This window comes from Uranotaenia lowii, chromosome 1 (assembly GCF_029784155.1).
Source record: "Uranotaenia lowii strain MFRU-FL chromosome 1, ASM2978415v1, whole genome shotgun sequence".
Taxonomy (NCBI): Eukaryota; Metazoa; Arthropoda; class Insecta; order Diptera; family Culicidae; genus Uranotaenia; species Uranotaenia lowii.
In genome coordinates this window covers 3,818,335-3,835,720 of record NC_073691.1, presented here as the reverse complement: position 1 = coordinate 3,835,720, position 17,386 = coordinate 3,818,335, and the positions used below count along the sequence as shown (strand labels likewise).

Below are 17,386 nucleotides of genomic sequence, written 5' to 3'. Positions count from 1 at the left end.
TGCTGTTAGTCCACTTGGCTGGCAGTCTGCCGCTGTATTGGTAAAGAATCCGTTGCAAAATTGATGACACGAGTACGTCAGCTGAACCCGTAGCAGCAATTGAACTGTGCCACTAGCATCGAGTTGAGAACATCAGCTTCAGGAGGGGACGACGACGGACAGAATTTTGCTGCCTCGTTCTGGCCATTCATTCATTCGTAATTGATAGATGCAATTGAAGACTCTCTACCTCGGTAGCTCGGTCCGGAACAGGGTAGAAAAACAAAGCGACAAACTGCGTAGTCACCCACAGACAAAAGGAGGGCCCTCGTTCCCGATTTGCGGAATGGAATGTATCAGAACGCTTCTGGTTTGAATTAACCACTCGCTTCTAGGGGTCCATTCCATCATAAACCCGGGCGCAAACGTTGACTGAAGCATATCGTCATCATCTGCTGTTGAACTCAACGAACAATGCACTTCTACCCATTGGGATTAGATATTCGCAATTCGTTCACCTCCTCTAAGCTCAGATGAACCATTCCGAACGAGTTCGTCGGTGGCTTCGGGGCACCAGCTGATTTTCTTTATGTTCTTGGGTCAATGTTTTGAAACAAACCGTGTCGTTCTCACACAGACACGTGACGTGTTAGAGAGAGAGAGTTTCTTTCGTTTCACCTAAGAAGTTCATCGATCCCTGGGATTGAAACGTTCTGTTTGATTGATGCTGTCTTTTACTTTAAAGCTTTTCTTGGTATCTTTTTTGAGGGAACACCTAAAATAAAACAAAACAGAATTAGACACATCTAAGAGAACAAGTTTCAATCGCCTTCAGGTTTAAGGTTATTGTTTTTTACAAAAAAAAATCCACTTCAGGGAATCTTTCGATGATAAAAAAGGCACAAGCCACTTACACCTCTTCAACAGCAAAGGTGAATGATGAAACGCCAAACGAGAAAGTGTCATAAATTATTCAAAGCGGTGGTGTACCACCACTTGAATGATGTCATTGCAGTTTTCTTCGGTCGATCGAATCATTTTTTTTTCTTTCTTGGCTACCACCCTCCGGGTGGTTATAAAAAAATTATCACAATCCAATAACTAAATGTACACATCACATTCTGAGACAGTAGATTTTTGTCCAAAATTCTAACAGCTGTACAAAGAAGCTCAAAGTTGTTTGTTTCTGTTATTTGGATTGTACCTTTCATGTTATCTGTTCACAATTCTCAACTTGTGAAATTCGTTTCCAGAGAAATCCTTGAAAATAAAAGTAACTTATTCAAACAAATTGTCTGACAGGGTTAACAACGCGAGAAAGCAAGAAGCAAATCAAATTAATTTTCCCAAAACAATTGCCGGGACGGTTACATTAGTAGCAACAAGAGCTTAATTTACCCCCACAACTCGAACGAAAACTCAGATAAATATGTACCTCGATGTGTGCGGTTGAAAAAAAGAGCTTAGTCCGCCAGTGGTTCCGGCTCTTGGTTGACATAACAAGAGTACTGTCGCAAAACAACAAATCCGGGCAGCACACAGTTGAAAAATGCGATGGGTGACAACGTAGTTGTTTTCATCACAAAAAAATAAAAAGAAATGCTGATGATCAGCACAAAATCGTAAAACAGGTTATAGTGAAGACGTTTTTTATTAAAACTGGAAAATTGGAAGTGTAAAAATTTCGAGTTTCTTTATTCAATCGGTAGATTTTGTGAATCAAAATATTTCAAATTGTACCCTTTGTAATGTGAAGGCAACCATATATTAAACAACTTTCAAACGAGTTTTTGTTACAACCGACGTTTTGGCGTTTGGTTGGCATTTCAAGCACTTTGTAAAAAATACAATTAAAAAAAAAAATAAGAAAAAAAAACAAAGTTAAAAAAATTGAAATTCAAAAAAGGAGCAAAACTCGATTTTTTTCGTTTTGCTTATATATTTTAAAGTTTTTAAATGTTTTTTTTTTTATTAGGGGAGAGTGGGGTATCGTGGGCCATGGGGAAACGTGGGCCACTTTTAATATCTCAGATGTGTGTTAAGATAAAAATCTCAAACCAACTGTCATCGTCGTCGCTTTGTGTGAGCATATATTTCTATATGTTGTAGACTGAAATACCCATCATATGTTTCTTTTATTTATCAAGCTAAAAAAAGTTAGAAAAATTTACTTACATAATTAAAAAAAAACACCCGCTAATTGCATCGATGGGGAACCTAAAGTGCATAATAAAAATATGCTCATACGCTTATGATCTTAGTTTTGTCATGATCTTTCACGTGGAAAAGGAATTTTTGATGAAACATCAATAAGTCACACAAACGCAACCAATTTGCAAATCATAGCTTGTGGGGAATCGTGGGCCACACATCTTGAATCACCTATATTTTTATGTTTTTATACACATTCAGAACTTGAAATACGTTTTTCTTATCTGTAAAGTTTTCTTATGTCAAATGAAGAGTTATGAAAAATATTTTATCCACCCTATATAAAAATTTTGCTAAAACGTCCGTGAGCCAGGTTTTGGAATCTATGCGATCATACACAGCTCTCTTTTTTATTTCATCATCTGAAATGGCTTTAAAATAACAAAATGAATGAGGAAATCACAGTTTTGGGTAAACTCGTAAACTTTGCTTGTTAATTGGACAATTTGGATTTGGTGGCCCACGATTCCCCACCATTTTTCAAAATCCAAAAAATATTACTTTTTTTTAAACAGTCAGAATTTGGGAAAAATAACTTTTTAAAATTAAAAAAAAATACCTTATAATACCTTGAAAATGTAGAAAACCATACCATTTTTTATTTTCATTTTATCTTTTATAATAAAGAAGTTATGGAACAACGAAAAAAAGTGGCCCATGATTCCCCACTCTCCCATATAATATTTTTTTATTTATTTTCATTTCTGATTAAAAAAACCATTTTTTAATTTTTTTATTTATTTGTTTTTTTTATTTTTTATATTTTTTTAATTTTTTTTATTTATTAGGTTTTATTTTTTTTTTGAGTTATTTTTTATAATTTTTTTAAAATTTTTTTTAATTTATTTTTTTTTTTGTTATTTTTGGTTTTTTTTAAATTTTTTTGATTTTTGTAATTTTTTTTAAATTTTTGTTATGTTTTTTGAATGTTTATTCTTTTTCTAATTTTTGTTATTTTTTTGTTTATTTTTGGTATTGTTTTATTTTTTTTTTTAAATTTGTTTTATGAACATCATTTAAAAAAAAAAAAATTTCAATCTTTTTCCTTAATTTTTTTTTCTTTTTTTTATTTACTTTTTCATTTGTTTGAATAATATTTTTATTTATTTTATTACACATTTATTTATATTTTCACATTTCTTTTAATTTTCTTACTTTCATGCTTTGACTATTTGTTTATTTTTTTAATTTTGTTCATTTTGTTATTTTGTTTATTTTTTTATAATTTTTTTTTTAAATTTCTTGTTTTTTACTTTATAATATTTTTTTTCGTTTTTTTTACTTCTCTTGCATTATTTTTATTTCGTTTTCATTTTTTAACATTTTTTTTTCATTTTTGATAATTTTTTTTTATTTTTTCACATTTTTTTTTACTTTTTCACATTTTTTTTTTATTTTTTCACATTTTTTTTTATTTTTTCACATTTTTTTTTCTTTTTCACTTTTTTTCACATTTATTTTTTTTTCATTTTTTTCACATGTTTTTTTTTATTTTTTTCACATTTATTTTTTATTTTTTTCACATGTTTTTTTTATTTTTTTTACAACTTTTCTTATTTTTCATAAAATTTTTATTTTTCATATTTTTTTAGTTTAAAAAAAATATTTTTACAACTTTTTTCACATTTGTTTTACATTTCATTTTTTTTCACATGCTTTTTTTAACAGCTTTTACTTATTTTTCATAAAATTTTATTTTTTATATTTTTTTAAATTAAAAAAAAATATTTTTACAACTTTTTTTCATTTTTTATATTTTTTGTATTTTTCTACAATTTTTTTTTTTTTTTAAAGAATTTTTTTATTTTTCACATTTTTTTTTAAATTTCTTTACAATTGAATTTTTTTATTTATTTACAATTTTTTTTATTTCTTACATTTTTTTAAATTTTTTTTTTAGTTTTTTTTACATTTTTTTACATTTTTAAATTTGTAGTTTTTACTTTTTTGTTTTACTCATATTTTTATTTCTTTTTCATATATTTTTAAAATATTTAATTTTTCCTAATATTTTAATTTTATACCCATACTTTCAACCAATACCTATATTTTCAATTTGTTTTTAAAATATTTTCAATTTATTACCGATATGTTTTCAATTTTTTTTTTGTGAATATGTTTAGGGGGAATAAAGGCGAGACGAGCAACTTAAGTTTAGGCTTGGTTGAAAAAGCGAAGTTAAGTTAAAACTTCAGACTAATTTGATAGATGGCTGGGGTGGGATGTGAGAAAAATATAATAAATTGCAAAAATACTTGGTCAAACAGCTGAAAAATTGAATACACTAAACACTAACAAATCCGACGGTCTTCAGACGTACGGGTTAAAAGATGATCCCTGGTTTGGCGTTCTTCGTTTGATTGACGTTTCTTTCGCTCAAAAGTGGCCATTTAAATTTTAAATGCTTCTAGTATTAGTAGTGAGTGCTAGCTATTATAAAAGTAGTGATTGCAAAACAGAAAGGCCTTATTCTTGAGAGAACATTCTTAGGGCTGCTTCAATTTTTTTTTATCACATCAAAACTAAACGTTGTTTTCTAAAAAAATCATCCATTTACCAAATGAAAATTCCAGTTTTTTATACAGCTGAACTCTAAAATAAGATATGATTTGTTAAGAAAGGACTCAAAAACCATCTTGCCTATTTCCCCTACATATTGTTTTTTAATTTTTTTTAGTTTGTTTTTAAAATTTTTGTTCAGGTTCTTCATAGAATAAAAAAAAAAAATCCAAATTTTGTAAATTTTTTTGTTATTTTCTGTTTTTCAATCGTTATTTTCATTTTTTTCTCTTTTTGAAATGTGCCTTAAACAGAAATTTGAACATTTATTTCTTTTCGCCTTTTATATTATTAGTATGAAAACGAGATTAACAAAACCTGAAACAACTTCTATGCTCAAATCAGGGATTTCATTCTTGCAAATTTGAATCCCGAAAGAGAAACTGAAATTCAAAGAGTTAGTATCAGCAAAAGAACTAAGGTTTTCAACGTTTAATATGACAATCTTATATTTGCTGGCTTCTGTTCGATATCGTTTTGAGCAGTTTTTATTTTCTTCGTCTCAGAAATGAATGGAAGAAGAAAAGGTAATTTTTTTTCCTTGAACTAGAAGCTTTAAAGTGTCGGTTTGTAATTTTCAAAGTTTGAATTAATTCGATGGGTATCTGAATCACAGTTTAGATCTTTCGTATGCAAAGGTGACATCAATTTGAGTCGTGTTGGTTTTTTTTTGTTGTACATTTGAAGACCTAGCGGTTTAAAAACAGTAAAACGGTAGGTGACACATAACAAAGACTGAAGCATGCAAAGGAAGAATGCTTGGAAGAATATAAGCCCGAACAAGTGTATTTCATTTGAAGACTAGTAGCGAAATCTGTGTCAACTTACTGTGCCCACTCAAATATCGACCAACGTATTTGTTTTAAAATTGGGCCAAATCGTTTGGTGCCGTTGATGAGTCAATTAGTAGTCACTAACTTTTGACGTTTGCTAATTACTGAAGTTACTGTAGTCGTTATTTAGACTAGGGGTAATATCTGCTATCTCTACAACAAACAATATTCGAACGATCGTCGTTTCCCAGCATCTGATTATTGCAACAATTACGCGAACGTACTGCAACCAGTTTCAACTCAACGATAGGGCAAAGTGCCATCGAAGCCATTCTTACACAAATCGCACGAATAATGCATTCGAGTGTAGACATCTAGCTAGAGCTAGAGATTTTTGTTGTCGTTTTTTCTCTCTACTATAAATCCCTCACATCACATCTATTATTCAACCTTGTGCATCGGTAAACTAAACGCCGCCGGTCCGGTTAGAGTTGTTTTGTACCACAACAACAAAACCTGTCCAACCACCGACCGACGAAACAAGAACGAAAAAAAATAGGTATAAACTTATTCCGTTCCCCATTCAAGCCCGATCAACCATTCTCAGTCTGACAGTTTAGTAAGTCGGAAACGTTCGACGGCGACGTACATTGGAAAAAAAAAGTTCCTGGCTTAAAAGTGAGTGATTCAAAGAATTCTAACGCACCGGATTGCGACAACCTTTTGCAACAATATGTATTAACGATAGCAGTAGTTTTTTAACGGTCGCCAAGTGAATTGTTGCTGTTTGCCTGTTTAGCGTTTGGAACGCACTGTGGCGATGACGGCAAGCTACCTCCTGGGAGTGGCTTCGGCCGTTTTTCTGTTGCTACTCGGTTCCGGGACCGAGGCTCGGAAGCTAAAGGGATCGACCGATGTGGACGCACTGAGGCATCGGTACTTCGAACTGGAAAACCGAGCCTGGACGATCGTCAATCAGATCGATAAGGTTGAAAATCAGAAGGAGGATGATAGGAATTTGCAGCGGAGTATTATCCTGAAGGAGATTATGGATATCTATACTGGGTTCGCCAGCGATGATCTGGGACCGGACAACACTTATGATGAGGACGATTACTTCATCCTGAAACGGTTTTACGAGTGGCAGCTGCTGGAGCAGGACCTGATCAATGTGCACAAGCTGTTCGACGCGATGCGTGAGTTCATGAAGAACAAACGCTCGGTCTCGGTGGACGATCCGGACTTTGAGCTGGCCAGCGTCGACATCACCGATACGGTGCTCAGTGATCCTCGGTTTCCGGTGAATGCCACCCTGGAGCAGATCGACACGATCATGATCCGCCAGGGGCTGTACTACAAGGCCCAGTTGGTAAGCTTGTGTTTGCAGTTTGAGCTCAATCAATGAATCTCATTCAAATGATCCTGAACGTGTAACTATTTTATAAATTCTAGCACACTCGTTGCTCTCGTTGTTGATCGCATTCGCGTGCATTTCTAATCGACATGTTTCTATCTCTTTTCCATGATCGACCTTGAACGACGACATCGACAACAACAACAGGAAGCCAAATCGACGATCTGCAGCTTCGGAATGTCCGCCCAGCAGGTGCTGTACCAATTGTACAATGCGATCTCGATCACCGAGCTGAAGGGCTACTCGATGATGCAGTTCTCCTGGATGCTTCTAAAGGCCTACGGAAAAGGTGAGATTCTAGTTTAAGAATGATTCAAGCAACGATACCGTTACGATCAAATACTTTCCGGGAAACCCAAAAACGGACGCCCGGTCAGTTTCTAAACGACTGAAAAAGTTGTGGGAAGGAAGACGGACAGAGGGGCTATCCAATGTGCCGTATAATTACATCGTTTGTGTTGTGCTGTCCGTGCACGGACAGTAAACATGCGGACCGAACCGTTTGCTCGTTTAGTTGGAGTCAAGTCAGTCGACTCTGATAATCTCGATAGCGGCCGAGCGGGGAGTGTTGTTGTGACAATATTGCGAGCCGTGGTGATTCACCTTCCCCATAATTTTCAACATACAGTATGTACTACAGAAAAGTGTAGATACACAGGCAGGCAGTACCGTAAATAGAGTAGGTACGATTTGTGCGGACAAAGGCGTTCTTTGTAGGAGACTTTTTTTCTCCCCTCCCGCTCAACGATTAGTTCTTCGAAGAATCGAAGAATTTGTAGAATGTGAGTGCTTCCTGGAAGTTAAGCTTCATTGAATGCGTTCGTTTTTTTTCGAACTTTATTGATCAATGGATCTATAAAGTCAGTCAACAATACCGTTCGGAATTAACTCAAATATTTTTGTTTGTGCCGTTGGAGTTTTATTGGACATTGAATTCCATTTAAATCCAAAAAAGGATTTTAGAACCAAGTTAGGTACCTTATTAAAATGAAGAAATTATCAAATTTTACTCAAGTGATTTCCCAATCTTACTACCTTAATCATACCAAAAATGCAACTCAGAGTACAGCCACAAGGTTGCATGCAAGGTTGTACACTGTACAATAATCAGTAATCAATAGACCGACGCATATCATATCAAATTATATCCTATTAAGCCTTTAATAGTTTTTCTGACCACAACTCGTTTACATACTGATAAAGATTGCATTCAACATTGCAAAGTGGTTCAGAGATAATAGGTTGATGTCAAGTCTAAAAAGCTTTTTTAATACCTCTTTTCAAGTTAACTTCTTCAGTTTTCATTACTTTTAACAATTTTTGTCCATACTTATCTTTTTTACATCAATTCTTGTCTTTTTTTTGTCAGTTCTTGTCTTTTTGTCGTTTTTGTGGTTTTTGCCTGTCATTTTTATGATTTTTGTTGTTGTCTTTTATAATATTTTCTAATCATTTTGATTATCTTTGTAATTTTTTACTCGCATTGACCTCATATTGTTGGTTTGATTTTTGACCCAGTTTTCATTAATTTTCATCGTTTTCATTTCAAGTGTGTCAGTTTTTACTTTTTTTTGTCATTATTTTTGTCAATTTAAACATTTATGTCTCGTTTCTTTTTTTGCAATCATTATTTCTGTTATTGCCATCATTCGTTTCTGTTATTTTCATCATTTCCTTAATTTTTGTCTTTTTGTGAATTTAATGTTTTTTGTCACTTTATAACTTTTGTCATCAATCGTCGATTTGCCTAATGACTAATGAAACAAATCCTTTACCAAAATTTGGACTTGTAGATTACACTTTTGGTAGAATTTCTTTTCCACGAGTCCTAGGTCGTAATTGTGACCCAACTTCAAAAAATCCTTTCCAAATAAATTGTAAATTAAACTCAAATTTTGCAATCCCTCAGGAAACTTCACGACCGAATCGAAACTGATGCGGCGCCGCTTCGAGGAGCGAACCAACCGGACTCAGATGCTGCTTCAGAGGGTTATGCAGCAGGCTAGCCGCGAGTACTGGCGCTGTGATCCGGAACGGGCCCAGCAGAAGGAGGGCGAAACCTTCGTCCAGCTGACCCGGCTGCTGCAGGGCTACATCGAGAACGAGGTGGACATGAACACCGAAAATACCTGCAAGGAGAACTGTGCCTACTACAATTGGGGAGCCCGGCAGGAGCAGTGCTACAAGGACCTATACTGTTCCCGGCAGCCCAAATGCTCCGGCAAGATCTACAGCTGCGATTACGTCGACTCGGACATGTGGATCTGCCCGGCCGCCTCCAGTAGCACCCGCAGGTACGAGTACATTGAGTACGAGAACGGGCTGGTGTTCGGACAGAAGAAACATTGCACCCGCGGCTCCACCAAGGTCGATTCCTGGTGGCGGTGGCTGTTCTGGCATTGCAGCTACTGCTTCTGCCTGTGCGACGACTCCGGCCCCAAGTCCGATCGTTACATCAACATGCGGGAGTCGGTTTCGGACGTGGCCAACAATAAGTGAGTGTTGCTCGTTGAAATCTGATCGTTTATGATGACTCTAAATTTTTTTTTTAATTTCAGGATCGTCACCGGTTTGAGGTTTGTGAAGAAGAATCGAATCATCCATCTGATTGTGCAACAGGGCAAGTTGCTTCCGCGGGGACAGATCGATAACACCACCCTGGAATGGAGAGAAGCCGAGAATTACAACGTCCTTTCACCGAACATTCGCAACGGCCAAGATTATCACACGCTGACCTACGAAAGTCGAATTTTGGATCTGGACGATTTGGAGGTAGCCGCCTCCTACGTACTCACCGGAGTTCGCTTCCGGCTACTGGGAAGTCATCTCAACCTGGAGATCCGTATGACCGAAATGGACTTTGAAACCGGAAAGCTTATGGACCCGGACAAGAGCATCTGGATCGGAAGCGACAAAACTGAACACAGTGACGATAAAAGGTAAGCTTTCTACTCATTCAAAAATAAACTCAGACCTTATTCTAACAGTGCACTCTTCCAGGACTGAAGTCAAACTGGACCGACCGCACATACCGATTTTGACGGCCTCGAAATCCATCCCCGATTCCGAGACCAACCAGTTCATCAAGTTCCGCGAAAGTGACCGGGGCATGGACGCCTCCCAGACGACGGTTCCGTTCTTCGATGCGCAACCAGTGGTGCCGACCAAGCCTATTCCCCTGGCCGGAGCCGGTTTATTCCACAAGGGTCGACCCAAGTTCGGCGGCTTCGTCACGGCTAAGGTAATAACGTACGATTTCGGACCGCACATTCAGGCGCCTCAGCAGCCCGGGGATAGCTGGGACGAGGGCCGACGGTTGCTAAGTTGAGCTGAGCGCGGCGAAGAACGATAGACTACAACAAAAATCTAGACTACCCCTATCTACTACAACCTACTACTATCTATATTCCTTGTGAGCAAGAAACAAAACTTGAACCCCTAGGAAAAACGGGATCCGCACAGCCAAAACTACTGAATCAAATAGTCGTTCATGTATTAGTATTAGTAGTGGAACTGTTTCAATAAAAATAATAAAATTCCTTAGATTTAGTTTTTCAACAAAAAGTGTACCGTTTTTGAGAAATTTCTTTGTTCCTTTTACTGATCTTTTTTCCGGGAATGTTGTTTTAATCTAGATTCTAAATTTCAAACGATTTACAGATCCTAGTTAAGGGATCATCATCTTAAACAAAAATAATTTGCAAACAATTTGTCTTTTCATTCCTTACCCAACTCCCAAACCATCAAGATGTTGGTTAATAAATGATGTCAAACACACTTGAAGCTTTTCATTCTTCTGGCCGCTGTGGAAGCCCAAGTCTTTGTTATCGTTTTCAAATATGAAAAAGGACCATCAATTGCCTCATTTGTCGCAACATCGAGGACGTTGCCTCTCGATAGTATTAAGAAAAAAGAAGCATCCACTTACCTGAACCCGCAACGGGTGCATCATCAGCATCGGCAACAGGTCCGGCGACGGGAGAATCTCGCTCAGCGACATGCCCATCTTCTTGACGCCCTGGCAGATGAACGCCGCCAGATAGCGGTGCAGCGGGAAGTGAAACGAAGCCCGGTACAGCTCGTCCTGTAAAACCAAGACAAACATTCTATTACTCACAAAACTCTACTCGAGCGAAGTTTGTAGCTATAACCCACCTTATCGAACTTCGGATGGTGGTAAAAGTTGACCGCATCTAACCAATCCTGCAGATAGTTGACGCAGAACATCATGATCTTTTTGGCGAGCGGTGCGTGCGTTGGATCTTTCAAGTGGGAAATTATCGACCACATCGGATAGGCACTGGCCTCCAGCTCGCAGCTGAACGCCGCATAGTAGGAACTCGGTTCGAACTCCACGTGACTTCCCGTTTCGCGGATGTTGACATTCATGCCTGCAATATAGGGAGAGTAGTTGTTTAAGAAGTTTGTTGAAAATAACTCGTTGTTAAAACTTCATACCTAAAGCGAAATTCAATTTGGGACATCGACAAAATCTTAAAGTTGAACAAATGCTACGGTTCAGAGCAGTGAACAACTTGGACAAGTGGTAGATAATTTCTCTTTTGAGTATAAACAACGAGTCTGGCTCGTAGAATATATTCTACGTGTGACAAAATTTATGAACACAAAAATGATTTCAGAAGCGTGGAGATGGATAAGCTGTGAGACATCCATGGAAATTCTTCATAAACAAAAACATTTTTTCAAGTTTTAGGATCGGTTTGGTACATGAATTGAAGATTGGAAAGATCGTCAAAGTTTCCTTAACATGGTTCAACTTCAACAGTATTAAGTGAATCTTTTTGTCAACCGGGAAGCTTTTATCTATGCGTCCGAGCTTCCGAACTATCAGATTGTATATATAAAATAACGGGTCAGCGATCTGAAGTTCATTCATCACTCCTTATTCGGTCGATTCTTGTTGACCGCAAGTTCTTCTATTTTCTTTTCCTGAATTCAACATCTCCGACAGTATTAGAAGACTCCGTGTTTCACAAGATCGTAACACTTGCGTGACACCTTTAATGATAATGAATCTATTCCTAGATAATTGGTCTTTGATATTTGATTTTTTTTTAATAACTTTAGGTGACTTTTGAGCGCTTAGAAGAATCACAAATAATCTCAGCAAAGCGATCATTGTAGCTTCAAGATACGACCCTCCAAATCTAGGAATACTAATAGAAAGAGATGAAGACAGCTCAGCTTCCGGTTGTTTCTATGGAATATTAGAAAGAAGTCAATTGGTGTTAATCCTAATTAATCCCTTTCACCTCAACTCTAACCAAAATTATTTTGCTAGGATTCAGATGTAACCTTGGTCCTAAAGCGCAATTTTGAATCTTTCATCCCTTTTTCTATTTTCCCCTAGCTATCTATTGACTACTAGGACGTGGCCGGAGCCCTTATTGATGTTCAAAGAGAGAGCATCAGTTTTGTACATTGAAAATGAGCTTCTGGTCCTAAGAACCATTTTTTAGACCTTTGTACAAAAATGGTGGCCTCGGTCAATCACGGAGTAACAACTATTGGTGAGGTGGAACTCTACTGAGCCACGCCAGCGATTGTGGAACTGCAGGTGATTATTATCAAAATTTGATTTTGGAATAGGTAATGTATTCATTTTCTATAAACATGCATTTCGGGTGTGAGTAGTTAATCAAGCTAAGCTAAGCTAATATCAAAAGGACATCAATAAGGACCTGTCATCGTCCTTGGAAACCAAGAAAGGCCAATGAGCTTGGTAAACTAGAAGGTCAATGAGCTATGAAATTGGATGATCATGGAGCCAGGAATCTTACACTGAAGAGGTTTTTGAGTTAAAGACATTGAAAGGTCTTCGGACCGGTTCCATAAAAGATCGTCGTGTCAGAGCCAGTAGGAGGTCATTCGGGAAGGTTGGGCCGGAACCAAAGATAGTTGTCGAGCTCACTAGAATGAGAGAGCGTGTCCACTGTAAATTCATCGGACACATTTGAGCGTTTAGGACCAGAGCGAGGGAAGTTTGTCGTGCTGGAGTCACTGCTAGATCATCATTAGGCGGCCCGACAATCATTGGAAGATCGTCAAGCTAAAAACACTTGGAATTCTTCGGATTGCATCCATTGAAAGGTTACCGAGCTCGAGTACAAGAAGGTCGTCGAGAATATGCTATGGATCGTCGACTAGGGCAAATGGAAGGTTGTCAGATCGAGGACCAAATAAATTTAAATCAGTCAGTTCTATTACATTACAGTACAAGTTGTTACTAATTAATATCAAGCTTTTGCATTAATCAAGTGATAAATATTGTAAGAAATTTTAAAAATTGCAGCCCAAGGCACGACAGAGCGAATAATAAACCGCATAACAACACCTTGAATATCCATAGTCCCTCCATAAGTTATTTCTTCAAGGTTTCTGAGGGTACTGTCTAGAGTTCCTAAGGAGAGTCTCTAGAGTTCCTAAGGGGTCTGTTTGAATTGTCTAAGAAAGTCTCACTAGATATCCTGAGTTTCTGGGCTGACACTCAAGAGTTCTATAAAGTTCCTAAGGGGATTCTCTAGAGTTCCTGATGGGATGTTATAGAGATCTTGAGGGGACTATCTGAACTTCCTGAGGGGATTCACAAGAATTCCTGAGATGACTCGCTAGAGTTCTTGATGAGTTTCGCTTGAGTTCCGGAGGGGACTCATTAGAGCTCATGAGAGGACTCTCCAGAGCTCCTAAATCATTTCAAGTAACTCCTTAAAGAAGTTCTTAAGGAGTCTCTGTAAAGTCTATAGAGAGAATATCTAGGGTTCCTGAGATATGACAAACGACTCGCAAGAGTTCCGGAGATGACTCGTTAGAATCCCTGAGCAGACTAGCTAGAGTTCCTGAGGAGAGTCGCTAGAGTTCCTGAGAGAACTCTTTAGAGCTTCTGCGGGGACTCACTAGAGCTCCTAAGTAACTTCAAGTGACTTCAAGGAGTCTCTCTAGAGTCTAAACAGAGAATATCTAGTATCTCTGAGGTCTGACAAGCTAGAGTTCCTGGAGGGTTTATTCTATTATTAGCTCAGGCTGAAATAACCACAGTTTCTCAACATACTCCATATTAGCCATATATGTAATATAAAAAACTTGGTTTCAATATTTTTCATCTGAGGGGTTTTGCTAAAGATTCTGAGGGGACTCGCATGAGTTCCTGCGGGGACTCTCTAAAGTTCCTGAGGGGACTCGCTAGAGCTCCTGAGGGGACTTGATAGAGTTTCTGAAGAGTTTCGCTAGAGCTCCTGAGGGGACTCCCCAGAGCCCCTAAATCATTTCAAGTAAATCCTAAAAGAAGTTCTTAAGGAGTCTCTGTAGAGTCTATAGCGAGAATATCTAGAGTTCCTGAGGTTTGACAACCTAGAGTTCCTGGAGTTTTATTTTAATATTTAAAAATAACTAAGGCTGAAATAACCACAGTTTCTTAAAGTACATACTTAATTTTAGCCATGTAATGTAAAAAACTTAGTTTCAATATTTTCCATCTGAGAGTTCTCGCCAGAGTTTCTGAGGGGACTCGCTGGAGTTCCTGCGGGGACTCCCTAAAGTTCCTGAGAGGATTCGCTAGAGTTCCTGAGAGGACTCGCTTTAGCTCCTGAGGGGACTCGATAGAGTTCCTGATGATTTTCGCTAGAGTTCCTGAGGGCACTCTCTAGAGTTCCTAAATGACTTCTAAGTGAGTCTATAGAGAGATTATCTAGAGTTTCTGAGGTCTGACAACCTAGACTTCCTGGAGAGATCCTCGTAGAAGACGATATGGATCTAATATGGAGCTGAGGCTGAAATAACCATACTTTCTAAAAGTACTCCTTTTAGCCATGTAGTAAAAAGTTTAGTTTTAATATTTTCCATCTGAGGGGACTCTCTAGAGTTCCTGAGAGGACTCGCTAGAGCTCCTGAGGAGACTCGCTAGGGCTCCTGGGGGACTTGCTAGAGCTCCTGAGGGTACTCGCAAGAGCTCTTGAGGGGACTCGCCAGAGTTCCTCAGAGGACTCGCTAGACTTCCTAAGGGTACTTGCTACAGTTCCCGAGGGTACTCGCTTGAGCTCCTGAAGGAACTCTCTAGAGTTCCTTAGTTACTTCAAGTGACTCCCTAAAGGAGTCCCTGTAGAGTCTGAAGAGTGGAAGTCATCCTTCTGGATAACGATCATTAGTGTTTATTTTAATATGAAGCTCAGGCAGAAATAAATTTAAAAAAAATTAAATAACAGCTTGCTGATAAAATCCTTTAAAAAAACCATAGTTTCTGTAAACACTCCATTTCAGCCATGTTATGTAGAAAAATTAGTTTCAATGATTTCCATCTTTCTCTGCTAGAAGATAAACCCAAGCACATTACGGTCCCTAAACAAGATTTGATGACTTACCTTGCAACATCGACAGGAACTGAAACCACATGTCGATCAGGTTGTCGTCTTTGAGAAACACTAGTGCCACCGATTCGTGGGACAGCACATTGTTAAAATCGGACGCCAGTGGCCAGTAGCAGTGGTCTTTCATCACTCGCTTGGCACAGTCGATTACGTAATGGAAGTTTTTGTCCGGATCTAAAATGTGAAGACGGAAGACAGTTAGATATAAAGTTTTGATTATTAAAAGGAGAATAAGTACCATGCAAGGTATTCGGTGTAAGAATTTTGGACATCATCTGCTTTAGGCTGATGATCATCACGTGCAGTAGGCTCAGTTCTTCCACCATCTTGAGGGCGAGGCTTTCGTTCGAGAACAGCTGGACGCTCATGTGTACGACCCGGTTGCTCAGTGTGTCCGGATCGCTGGACATCTCCAACACGCTCGGTATCCGGCAGTAGTGCATCACAAAGGTGCGGGTTAGGTGTTCCTACGAAAGAAAAATGAACGGTTAGCTAAAGTGTTATGAAAATTTATTCCACTTTTTCAACAAACCTTATAGTCTTGATCGGGCAGCATGTTGAGCAGGAAGCAGACTATGTTCTGAGGGAACTCGTACATAAACGTCCAGAAAATAAACTCCTCTAGGAGCGTTTTATGAACGATGGTTTCCCCTAGCGCCGGCAGGTGTTTATATTCGTCGGGTGGTTCCGGCGAGGGGAACATTCGTACCGCTTCCTCATAGTTCTTCCGACTTTGCTCTAGACACAGACCATATTCGTTGCTGGGAAATGGTGGTTCGGTCAGTCGCCGATAGGTGTCCTCGTCGATCAGCACTTTGGTCATAACGCGGCGCATTAGCTCGCCCATATTGTTGAACTCCATCAGCATACTACAGTAGTCATCACAGTTTTTGGCCGTATGCAGCCGCATTGTCGAGTTGTGGTTCCGAGAGTTGTGATTGCGGAAGCGTAAGAGCAACCGGAGCAGGAGCCGGGGCATCATGGCTTCGGCCACGATCATCAGATCGTTTGGCACTTGCGATTTGTTCTGGCAGTTGTTGATCCCGTGATCGCTGCAGAAACCTTCCGCCTTCATGACCGAGGTATCGCCGCAATCGCAAGCCCCGCCGGCCAACGATAGGAACATATTGAAATCGTGACCCGTATGGTTGCCCCGCTTGAAGCAATCCCGGCAGATCGACATGCACGGTGAAATTCCACAGGTCCGGCACCGATAGGCCACCACATGAGGAACCCACACCAGACCGCATTTGGCATGATTGTCATAGCTGCGCACTGGAACGAGAAAAAAAGAGAACAGACAGACAATTAGTCTCAAGGATTAGCACACTGGTGTATGTTTGATTTTCTTTAAAGTTATGTGCCGTGTTTCAATGCTCTCCAACTTTCAAAGCTGGCTGCTTATTTTAATGGAAAATAATAATTTTTAAAAAGCAAAGGTAAATAACTTGGTTACAGTATGAGGCTACTGGAAATGTAGAAACGTTTATGTATACGTCAGTTTATAATTCCTTCCTTCAATGTCGGGTATCACTGTCTCGAATCGAAAAAAAACCTGTTCTCCATCAACCGAGATATGGATAACCCCCGACAGTAGACACCTTTATACATTTGCAAAGCCCACCCTGCAGCAAACGTCTAAAGAAAAGACGACAAACGACGACCGAAACATTATTATTATGACATTCGATCTACCGTCCGATTCGCTAGATCAGAAAGAACTAGAGACGAATACTTAGATGGGATAACGTCATGAATCAGCAGGAAGCAATGTTTGAACTTACTCACCCAGAGGTCACCCGGTGTAAATAGATACAACGATTTTTTCCTCAACAATCTATATGTGCATGTTAGTTATTGGTTGAATAAAAATAACAAATGCTCGAGATGAAGCGCTACAATATATCAATCGGAACCGCCACACCCTTGGCCAGGGCGCAAGTCGCTTGCTAGGTCTGACACTCAGGTTGGGGAGGGTTGTCGATAAATATTCAATTAAAATTCCATCGCGTGAGAGATCGCTGCTCCAAACCCAAACCGAAGATCGGAGGAGACTTCGGATCTCTTAG

At 38.5% G+C, this 17,386-nt stretch overlaps 2 protein-coding genes across 2 annotated transcripts in view; one reads left to right on the top strand and one right to left on the bottom strand.

Moving 5' to 3' along the window:
- LOC129742682 (E3 ubiquitin-protein ligase Ubr3-like) overlaps window positions 1-17,386 on the bottom strand; it is a 103,822-nt gene that overhangs the window by 3,921 nt on the left and 82,515 nt on the right. The window contains exons 3-13 of the mRNA XM_055734623.1: window positions 15,850-16,592; window positions 15,556-15,784; window positions 15,312-15,491; window positions 11,092-11,327; window positions 10,802-11,020; window positions 9,504-9,594; window positions 9,288-9,452; window positions 8,902-9,026; window positions 6,978-7,206; window positions 6,449-6,875; window positions 718-754 (exon numbers count right to left, since the gene is read on the bottom strand). Coding sequence (XP_055590598.1) covers window positions 718-754; window positions 6,449-6,875; window positions 6,978-7,206; window positions 8,902-9,026; window positions 9,288-9,452; window positions 9,504-9,594; window positions 10,802-11,020; window positions 11,092-11,327; window positions 15,312-15,491; window positions 15,556-15,784; window positions 15,850-16,592 — 2,681 coding nt within the window. The remainder of the gene's footprint in view (window positions 1-717; window positions 755-6,448; window positions 6,876-6,977; window positions 7,207-8,901; window positions 9,027-9,287; window positions 9,453-9,503; window positions 9,595-10,801; window positions 11,021-11,091; window positions 11,328-15,311; window positions 15,492-15,555; window positions 15,785-15,849; window positions 16,593-17,386) is intronic.
- On the top strand, window positions 6,078-10,479 carry LOC129738473 (uncharacterized). The gene is made up of 5 exons (XM_055729688.1): window positions 6,078-6,891; window positions 7,084-7,225; window positions 8,846-9,431; window positions 9,495-9,875; window positions 9,937-10,479. Exons 1-5 carry the CDS (start codon window positions 6,343-6,345, stop codon window positions 10,262-10,264), a joined length of 1,986 nt encoding a protein of 661 aa, XP_055585663.1. The 5' UTR covers window positions 6,078-6,342; the 3' UTR covers window positions 10,265-10,479.